Source organism: Poecilia reticulata, chromosome 21, assembly GCF_904066995.2.
Source record: "Poecilia reticulata chromosome 21, P_reticulata-male-v2, whole genome shotgun sequence".
Classification (NCBI taxonomy): Eukaryota; Metazoa; Chordata; class Actinopteri; order Cyprinodontiformes; family Poeciliidae; genus Poecilia; species Poecilia reticulata.
In genome coordinates, this window is record NC_088850.1 from 12018813 (window position 1) to 12030094 (window position 11282).

General features: G+C 39.6%; 1 protein-coding gene across 1 annotated transcript in view; it reads left to right on the forward strand.

Annotated features, from left to right (window-relative positions):
- LOC103457565 (protein tyrosine phosphatase non-receptor type 14) overlaps positions 1-11282 on the forward strand; it is a 37801-nt gene that overhangs the window by 13250 nt on the left and 13269 nt on the right. Inside the window, exons 3-6 of the mRNA XM_008397818.3 lie at positions 922-1097; positions 9399-9496; positions 10773-10840; positions 11212-11282. Of these exons, the coding sequence (XP_008396040.1) occupies positions 922-1097; positions 9399-9496; positions 10773-10840; positions 11212-11282 (413 nt within the window). The remainder of the gene's footprint in view (positions 1-921; positions 1098-9398; positions 9497-10772; positions 10841-11211) is intronic.

Consider the following 11282-nt stretch of genomic DNA (forward strand, 5'->3'; position numbering starts at 1 on the left):
GGAGTAATTTTATTAAAGGAAGGTTAAGTAACACAGAGGAAACAGATGTGTTTATCTCTCTGTGGTACCGGTGACTAACAGATGACCACACACACACACACACACACACACACACACACACACACACACACACACACACACACACACACACACACACATAAATGTCAACGCTTCTCTGTAAATGACACGCAGAAATGTTATTTTCAAGCTAGTGGGGAAAAAAAAAGTTTAAAATTAGCAACACGGATCAGGTCGCTGTTTTATAAGTGACACAAACAATAATACCTAACGCTCATGAGTTGTTGCAGTTAAAGCAAAGTAGGTGGAAAATGAAATGTGGAAAAATCTAAAGGTAAATGTTTATAGTTTTTAATGCTCGATCAACAGTGTTGGTTTTAAATCCCATAACAAAAATATTTCTCTCACAGCTTGAAAAGCATAAAATATATCAAAAACTATATTACATTTGAAGACAGTAGAAGTAAAAAAAAAATGTTTTTGTCAGATAAAATTTAATCCCTGTTTCGGGGCGGAAAATAACTAAATCGGCTAGTTTTATGAAAGTCACCAAAGACGAGTGCAAAACCTTTTGGCGCATCTAATCGCTTTTTTGTCTTTCACATTGTTAGATACAGAACTACATTTATTGTAGACTAAAATTAACATTTGGGAAGGCCCCGAAATGATAATCTCAGTCTTATTTTCTATTAGTTGACATAACTGTGAAGTGCCACAACCCTGGGAAGCTTCATTGTGTTGGAAAAAGGCAATATGTACAGGTGTGGTGACAATACATTTTAGCCAGTAAGGTCCGTGTAATTTCTTGTGAACTTCAAGAGACGGCTGATTGGTATTAACTCACAGACAAGACATTTTATTCCACCTAACGACCTTCTATTCTTTTCTCTTTTCGGTTTGCAGACCCATTACTTCGGACTGTGGTTCCAAGGAAAGACCCAGACACCAGCGCAGCGCTGGGTAGAACTCGAGAAACCCCTCAAGAAACAGCTGGACAAGTTTGGCAATGAGCCTCAGCTGTTTTTTGGAGTCATGTTCTATGTTCCCAATGTTTCCCGTCTGGAACAGGAAGCCACCAGGTAAAAAATCTTAAATAAATCTCTGGTTTATGGGGAAAGAGAGTGTGACTTTAAATGAGGCTGTTTGGCGTACAATGGGGGGCAGATGGTTCAAATGTTGAAAGTTTACATTTTGTAATTTTGTTGTTTGTTATTGTGGGTTAAAACATCTGCAGCTGTGTGAGGAATATGTTGCGGCATGTTCCTGATCACATTTCCAGCATCTTGCAAAAGTATTAAAATCCTCTGTGGTAATTCTTTGAGTTTTAATTCAACAAAGAGTTGTTTTTTTTTATTCAGTCATTTAAATAATTGCTAACATATTTTTGTAGATATTTTAGCAAGTTGATAAAATGAGGTTTTTCTTATACACAGCAGATTTATTCTTTGAATTTGCTATATTTTCTGATCGAGAGCGCAGAACAAAAATAGCTTCAACGTCGTCAATCGTTGCCATTATTTCCTCTTGCCACCTCGTGTGTAGTCTGGGAGTGTGTTAGCAGGGTTGTGAATGAACATGTTAGGTAGCTGTGAAGAGTGCACGCGGGGGTCAATGTGCAGCGGACAGTCTGGCACGTCAGACTGATTTACGCAGAAAAAGCAAACGGCGGCTCGCACTCTGCGGCTCTTCCTCGCGGCGAGCCGGTGAATTTGTGGCCTCTGCCCCACTGGATGTGGGATAGGTCGGTGGGCAGGTCGCAGCTTGACGACTTGACACAAGAGAGAATTCGAAGGTGTGTGTCTGTTTATTAGCCATATCTTGCGCTGAATGTCCTCGGTTTTTCTAGAAAGGCAGGATGGGACATGAGCTGATGTGGCTTCAGTGGAAGAATGAGCTGTTTTTGAGCAACTTGTGCTTGAGACAGCGGAGGAAAGCGGGTGTTTACACTCGTGTTACACAGAAACCAGGAGTTAGTCGGGTTAAAGGGTGGTATTCCAGGAATCCCCTGTAGGGTTTTATGATGTGTGTTCATAGGGGTTAAAGGGGTTGGTGGAGGTTATGATGGGGGCTTGAGGACAATTTAGGAAACAATGGTTTCTCTCTCTTTTTTAAGCCCACCCTCTTTTTGTTGCCAACCCTGAACATGGTGTCACCTTTACTCCTCTTTGAGAGCAGAACTCCCCAAGTTGAGGGCCGATAGCTCTCAGTCATTTTCTCAGTGTCCCTTCATCGTCCTTCTTGTTCCTCCCCCCTCTTTTTCTTCTTCTGTTTGTCAGGAATGCTGGCACAGCCGTCCAGCGTAGGAGGCGGACCACACATTCCTCACAGCAGAAGTGCCGGGGATAAAAGGGGGAGGGGACGTCTGGTTTACTAAAAACACACACACTCCTCTCACACTGCCCTAAGAAGCCAGCTGCAGCCCTGTCAGAGGCGTTAGCTATAATGCAGCGCAGTGTAAGATCATACATGCTCCCTGGGAGTTTAAAAATTGAGAATGATTAACCATTTTGAAGAAATTTGAAAAGTTTTAGAGCAATTAACCTTTTTTTTATGCATCTGCAGATTTTTTTTTGTAGAATTCACGAGACCGAACACCGTCTTCTCTAAAAGTGCAATTCTTTCAGATAACTTGCAATTTGAAGGTTGACTTCAAATTGCAAATTCCCTGAACTACATACCTGGTTCAGGGAAAAGGGGGGAGGGTAGACTTTAGCTAAATGAGTGACAGGCACAAGTGGAGACAGAGAGAGTACAAGTTTGGCTGCAAATTTTGGCTTTAGATAGTGAGAATTGTATGTTCTTGTGTTTTTCGGGATTTATGGTCTACTTTATTAAATAACCGCTGACAAAACAGAAAAACATTCTTTAAACTTTAATAGTGGAAAGAAAAAAACAAGGAAAAAAAAAAATCGAAACCTTTTTGCCTAAAAAAGCAAAGCGTTGAGTGTCTTTGTGTAAATTTGCTGAGTGTAATGTGACTTGTTTTGATGTGGTCAGGTCTTTGAAGTGCAGGATTTGACTGATATGTAACCTGAAACTGGATCTCACTCTCTTCCTGTCTCCATGCAGCTGCACAAATGAACCACAGCACTGTTTAAATCTCTGCACGCTTTTTTTTCTTTTTCTTTTAAACATGGACTTGAATTCTGTGCTGTATATGTGTAGCTGTAGTTTAATAGAATGTTAGTTTACAGCTAGTTTACAGTTCACCTCGAATACATTATTTTGTATTTTTCTTTCATTCTTTTTTTATAAATTAGCAGACTGGATTTCTGCCATGATGTCCTAAAAATAATCGTTACTCTCCAGGTAGTTTGTAGTTAACAACAAACATTTACTTTATATTTGCGCTGGTTGAAAAGCAGCAGCTCAAGCAGGAAAGGTAACAATCCCGGTCATACCGTTTTGTTTTTGCAACCATCATCATTCCTACTTTTTTCAAACATCCATTTCCACCATGCAAGCTCATTGGATGAGTATTTCGATGTGTTTTTAAAATAGATTTACACCCACCTCAACAATTACTGTCACTCCTGGTAAAGATGTTCAAAACTCATTGAAATAAGCAAGTTTTAAGTTGCCTCTAGTCTCATTTAAATGAGAAAGAAAATCGGAAAACGTTTATTTTCTTAGATAAAAGTCTTTTAATAGTTAAGAAAATCACTGGTGTCACAACTATGTACATCTCTATCCATTCAGAGACTGAAAATTTAACTGATGCAAGTTTTCAGTTTATATTTTACTGTTTAAGCAGGGAACATTTCTAGGAACCTTTAATTATTAATCCACAACTTCTTGCTTCACTGGGGTATGAATATGATGAGACACAGGTCCATTTCTCTAGGATGCTCTTTAATTGGTAATAGTTAAGAAAAAAAAGGATTTTTTTTTACACAGTGTCACACAGTACACTGCTCAGTGAGAAATGGTGTCCACATGAAACTGTTTTGCATAAGACACCAAACTGATAAGGTCAAGCGTTTCCACATCAGACTGCCACTTTATGCCACATTGACAGGTGTCCATGGCAAGGTGCTCAAATTTTGGTATTATCCATTCATATTATGGGAAGTGAAGGAATTTGTCACAAGAAATGTAGGCAGTCAGCACAATTGATTATGAAATCTCAGCTATCCGTACACAGAGTGTGCAGAGTCTGAGTGGCTCACAGAATACGCAAGGCATGTCGGAGTGTGTGGGAGCTTTTAGTTTAGTGTTTTTTTGTTTTTTTTGCTTGTTGTCAGGAAGCAAATTGTCTTTCAAATGAATATCCGCTTCACATTCATCCAGTGTTCAGTTTTAAGGGCCTGAAATACAAGAACTCATTGAAGACGTTAAAAAGTGTTCAAAGAATCGAAAACCTTATAGTAGCAAATTTAGATTACAGGAAAGGAGCCAGTTGGTTTATAACAACTATTTTGTTTGAAAGAAGAGGAACGCTATTTCCTGATTTCAGTGATGCTGTAGTTGAATATTTGGTCACCTCTGTTGTTTCTGCCGACACAATCAGTGTCCCTGTCCGGACCATTTTTTGTGTCTAGCACATACAAAAAAAAAAAAAGTAAAAATAAAAAACACAACAAATTCCATTTATCCTGGCTTCAAAGGCTACAATAAAACAAATACCAGAACTTTTGTTGTAATAGATAATCAGTTCTCCTCTGTCAAAAGATTAACAGCTTTATTCCTTAATACGCCGACACATTTTACGACCAGGTTTGCAATTAGATATGTTGAGGGTCTTTTCTCAGAAGATCTCTTTCAGAGAGCGGGTTGCAGTCGGTGTGTGGTCCAAACCTTCTGTTCCCCCATGTGAAGGGGAGGAAAAGCGTCTCACAGAGAGTGAAGACCGTAAACGAGAGTTGTTGACCGGAGCGAGGCCAGCTGGCCCCGGCGGACCCCCGAGGCCACCATAAGCAGCAGCCTTGAAATTGAAGCTTTGTTCAGCTAGTTTTCACCAACACACGCACACACAGTTACACACGCACACACAAGCAGCTGTACTCTGTTGCGCCTCTTGCTGATTCAACACATTTCAAAGTGAAATTCTCCTGCCACCCACACAAACCCTCACAGGGCTGAGGGGTGCTCAGGGTGATACCCATGCAGAGATGGAGGGAGTGAAGGGGCACGGGGGGGGGTGGGCCCGGGGGATCTCAACCATATGTACACACATACTGACATCCAGTCATGCATGCACACATGCTTACAGGATTGTTGTCCAAGCCACTCGGACATCTGGTTGCATGTCTTTTACTACCGGGGCTTGGACATGCGTGGGTGTATAAAAGGCTCTTTGTTCCTGTTACTGCGCCTGGACATCCAGCAGAATATTCTGCTTTGAGGAAGAAACTCCAAGAGGGAAAGCACTACCTCATGTATAGGTGTGTAGATTCACCAGCTGTTACAGCAGCATGAAGTCATTCTGACATACCTGTTTGAGATTCCAGAGGTACTTTTATGTGAACGAGCGTATGCAGTAATGTTTCTGCATGTGTTTGGGTCATTTAGGCAAATACTAATGAGTATGAGTTTACTCCTTAATTGTCAGACGATTCTCTTTATGCCATTCTGCTCCTAGACTCAATCAAATTTAGATGTGTGTCCTCTGCTTCTAGTTTTTTAGTGGGTTGCTGGTCCTTTGTTTGAAATAGTGAGGGGTTAAAATATTTTGCCACAACACGATCCCCCTGAAGAATCCAATAACCCATCTCTTTTTGCCCATTATGTACCGGTAGACGAATGTAAAAGAAATTAGATTTAGCCTGTGCTGATTTGGCCATATGTTTTCGGTTGTTTTCTCACTAGCAGATTTTTTATTTATTTATTAAAGTTCCTGGCATTTTGAAGGTGTTCAGGCCCAGAGCATCCTGATCTATTCTTAACAGTGAGCATGACATGCTTTCTTTTTCACATATTTATCCTTTGCTTTATGGCAGGCTGACCTAGAGTGTTGCCAAAAGGTTCAACCTTCTCATCTGTCCAGAGCACACAGTTCCAATTAAAGTCCCAGCAGAGCCTTCCAAACTCCACCGATTTATCTGTCGAATGGCAGGGCAGGAAAGGTTTCTCCAGGAAACCTGGGAGGTTGTTATGCTATTTACAGTTTTAACCCCAAGATCATTATCGTTTTCCATTATGCTGTGAAAAGAGCTGAAGTTTAAGTGCTTCCAGTTGCTTAAACTACTTAATTTTTCACATGTAGTCACGTTCAGAGGGAGTTGCTGTTTTCTTCTCGCCATTTCCTGACATGTTCTATTGTCTTGTCTATTTGAAGAGGGGCTAAAGGAACAAGTAGTTTTTCCCAAGTCCCAGTCAAGTTCAAAGTCTTTGAGTGGCAAGTTCAGGCCAAGTTTTTAGTCTTTCAAAGAGCTTAAGACTTTGGTCTGATTAGTTCTAACCTTCACTAATGGCTGAATTTGCGTTTAGGATTTTTTTTTTTTTTTTTTACTGTTACCTCAATGACTGCCTCTGTCAATTATAATAGTTTCAATAGATTATAAAATGATCTAACTGAGATAACAATCTCCATTTTTACCTTCTGGTAAAAAGGTGATAGCACTTTTTTTTTTTCTCTTTGGACGCTCCATGTGGAGCCTTTGTTGTTTTTTTTTTGTGTGTTTTTTTTAACCACATCTTTACTTTCACAGCTATTTTAACAGTTTGTCATCTAATTCATCTGGCCTCAACCATGAGTAAACACTATCATGTTGTTTCCCATCCAACCTCAGAAAAGAACCGACCGCTGCCAACTTTAACGTCCCCCGAGCGCCGCACCGAGACAGCAGGGAAAACATGGAGGGGTTTTGAAAAACAAAGTCCACAATCGTTTGAAAGGTTTTGTGTTCTGAAAGGCTCCTCCCCCTTCCTGACCACATCAGGCCCCGCCCCCCTCCGTTTGCTCCAGCCTCCTCTGTGGTTGGGTTTGGCTTAATTAGAGGGTTGCCACGGGAACAGAATGGCATCTTAGCCAACGGGGTGTAATGACAGGGTGAGGGGAGGAGGGCGGGGTCAGATTATAGGTCTGTGAGTATGCCTAGAGGAGCTTGAAAAAGAAAAGAAACACAAAGAAACAGCAGAGAGAATGTGACAGTATATGAACTCTGAGCGATGCGAGGTGGGAAATGAAAAGTTTTACAAATTAAAAAAAATAAATAAATAAAAAAATCCTGGATTTCGTGTATTTTATTCATCTGAGGGAGTGACCAAACATGCGACTGTGTGGTTTCTAAAGCGCCTTGGTTGCTCTCTGTGTATTAACTTACGTCTGACCATGTGTCAGAGAAGGTGGCTCACAGCCCACATCAGGAAGAATAGTGTGCCATGACAGCACAATGGGAAACACTGTGGGAGTTTTCACGCAGCTGAGCCGGGTCGCCCCAACGGGCCTTCCTGTCCTCCTGTGTGGCCACTTTCATTCTTCAAAACACAAACATCCAGCAGGATGGCGGCTAAAAGTGGACAGAAAGCAGCTTGGAGCTTTAGGAGTTTTGTTTATTCCCTTCGGGGCTTTTTTTTTTTTTTCTCTCTCTCTTTCTTTTGGTGAATTTCACCACATTTTCTGATAGCAGAGCGTGGCTTTAACAGTCCGAGCTCTGTCATTTTATTGGTTTACACTTGATGAAACCACCGCCGTCCAAAACCACAGTGAAAGCTGTCATAGTTTGCCTTAGAAAGCAACTTCAAGTTTCCTCTCTCTCGTTGTGCTAAATATTCGACTCAGTTCAACATGCTCTGTGTTCCACGAACAATTACAGAGCTACAAAATCATTTAGTTTAGCTTCCACTTGGCATTCCACAAGAGTCAAAAATGAGTCAGTGGTATTTCAAACAGGGGTGATTCATTCATCCCTCACTTCTGCAGCAGGCCTCTTTGGCTTTGTTCAGGAGAGCCAGAATAGTCTTGACGCACACTTTCTGTCGCACCGACCAGAAACAGAAGAATACGTCTTCTGTGTGTGTGCTGTCAGCATGTTTGCAATCCTTCCATCGGTAAAACACAAGCTCCGTTCTCATTCTGTGGAGAAATGTGTCGCGCTTCAAGACATCATAGTTTCCAGCATGGGACTTTTATAGGTTGCTGTTCAGAGACTGTGGCTTGGTGAAAAATCTAACAATGAACTCCCAACAAAGTCTGGAGGTTTTCTGAGAGTTAATAAGTCACCACCCACCTACTCGGATTTATTTTGCCCGCAGTTTTTTCTTTTAAAGCTACTAACGATTCCAAGGCTGCTGTTCATTAACTTCATAGCACTTCCGGTTTCAGCAAGCAGGCTTTGGCAAACTAAACATTTACTAACGAGGTTTGCCCGGCTGAAAATAGCATAACCTACATCGTCAACCTACATCAGTGGCGTGAAGAAGTTGGGTTTGTTAGTTTACACAAATAGAGGGAATTGTCTACAATTCACACGCTGTGTTTTTAAAAAAATTGTAACCGTTGTAGAACTTTGATTTGATGTGGCTTTAGTTTTGAATAATTTTAGCTTGACTCTGTGCAGAGAAAAACAATACAATTATTCTTTTTTATGTTTGGCAAATGAAATAAAAGTTTCATAAATCTGCAACTGTGTTATTAGAAAACCCTGCTCACAGCTCAGTGTAGTATATCCACACCTTAGCTACTTCGCGACATAATTGTGAAGTAGCTAATCATTGTCCTTTACTCACACAATTCATAAATATTATCCTTAGTCTGCTATACACTGTCACTGTTTTTGGTTTGTTTTTTAAAAATCTGCTACCATAAAAACCAAAATATTTTAATGGTCATATAATGTCACTCATCAACTCCCAAAATACTTCCTTTCTGTTTTCAAAATAAGAGTCAAATTTCTCAAGTACTATTTAGAATGCCTTTAGTCAAGAATACTTCACTCATCCCAAATGGAACTTAAATAGTAGCTCATAATATTAGTATCCACTTATGGGTTGTAAATGAGACTTTTTCTTACCTATTTTTGACAGTTCATGATTTTAAGAAATTTACTTTTACTCACACTTTATAGTAGGTTTTGTAGCAAATTTACTGTAATCCAGCCATTTTTTTTTAAAGCTGTTTTGGTTGGATTGGTGAAAAATAATCTCTCAAAAAGAAGTGATTTTTATTTATTTATTAAATTGAAATTTTTGTTTTAAGCTGGTGGCCTAAAAGGTTAAAATATGACCTTTGACATTTGTTAAATGGCTGTAAAAAAATTTTTTTAAAAACTTTTTTTCCCCCTTTTTTTTGTCTTTCCCTACTCATCCATTTTACTTAGCCAAAAAACATTTGGACGTATAACATATAATTCTGCACACCAGTTATTATACATTAAACGCATTAATTTTTAGCCTCAGAGTCTTAGAGGTTTTTTTTATGTACTCTCTTTTCTCTGTAGGTATCAGTATTATCTGCAAGTGAAGAAGGAGGTGCTGGATGGACATCTACAGTGCACTGTGGAGCGGGGGATAAGATTAGCCGGACTAGCAGTACAAGGTAAAAAAAAAAACAACAAAAAAATCATGTGAATAAATTCCTAGAAAGATAGTGCAAACTCATTGTTGCTCGGGTCGTCTTGACTCTCCTACCTTATATGGCTGCATACCACGAGGGGAATCCAGTCCACTTGAGTTCCTATGGTATCAATCCTAACACATACACACACAAATATGCCCTTTTAGTGCTCTCTGGCTTGTTCCTGGATGCAGTCTGTGTCCCAGGGCGGAATGTAAACAGAGTGCTAGCTTATCAGCAGCTCCAAGGTTAGCATTATAGCATCAGGAAAACTCTTATCTGTAAGGAGACAAGATCCTCCACTTGGCCTCCTTTTGTTCAACAGGCAGCACTTAGTGCTCAGTACAAGCGCTGTCTAAGGAACGAGCAGGTCATGGAGATATTTTGCTGCCCGAGGCTTTGATAATGTGTTGGACACACATTTTTGTGTGTCCAAACACAAAATGTACAAGTATTGTACTTGTAAAAGATTTTGTAATCTTTTACAAGTACAATACAAAATTGTTGAATGGTTCATTTTATCAAAACAGTTAACACAAATGTATTATTACAAATTATTAGCATATTTTGCACCAAATTGTTGTTTATGAACATCCACAAAAATAAGCTTTCAAACAGAAAAACAAACGACAGAGTTACGTAATGAAGACTAAATATTTTGTAGCGGTGTCTAATTGTTTGATCTTGACGAGGTCGAAATAGGGATTCTAAAAAATAAAACAAGCTGAACTAGCTTAGACTCACTTCTTTTCAAGGTGATGATAAGTCTTTTGTACATCAAATGTGATACTTTCTTGAACTGTTATGATCAACTTTTTTTTTTTGAAGGAGTGTTTTTCCTTTATTTGATGTAAATTTAAGACTTCATATGAAACACAAGTCACCTGAAGGACTCATCTCAAATGAGAACGCCACTATTTCTGTTCTAGCCCTTCAACTGCCTTGTATAAAAGAAGGCTCTTTCTTTATGCCATTGCTGCTTTGCCACACTAGCCTATAAAGGTGTGGTTAACGTGTCAGAATGATCCCCCGTTTTGCAAAGGACATTTATCAGTGGCAATTGAGACCGCTTTAAATGTCAAATTGATTTTAAATTTCACAAAACAATCTAAACTACAATAAAAATGATAACACGTCAAGCTTTCCTGCTGTATTCAATATCAGATCTCATACAAAACGATCTGTCGGAATTAAGTTTTATATATTAAATGTGTTGCTTTGGTCTAAATTATTCTCATTGCTTGTCTCTGATTTGAAGCTGACTTTGGAGACTTCACCCACTTCCCATCTCAGGACTTCCTCAGAGAGTATGTGCTCTTCCCAGTGGTGAGTCCTCAAACTGCTACTACTGCTCAGCTAAGGATCGCATGCCTTGTTCTTTCCATGCATGCGTTGCCTGAGGGCATGCATTCTTGTGTGCTGTTAACTCCCCTGCACACTTGATTGACAGGCTAGATTGCTACTGAAGTGTGTGGTGTTGTTGAAATCATATGAGAACTAGATGCTTTTTATTAATGCAGCTACAAAAACTGTTGTTGAATCTTCACAGGCAGTTTGCACTGGTATCTTCTTTTTTGAGTAGTTTTATCATTTTTCTGATCTTCAGCATCTAACGCTCTACTTGGCTGATATTTAGTTTGTTTGTTTGTTTTTTTGTCTAATTTGCTGTTTTGTTTGCCTTTGTTTCTTCCTTGTAGAACTGGCCCAATGGGGATGAAGTGCTGGAGGAGTGGACTAAGAAAGTTGCTGAGGAGCATAAGAGTCACTG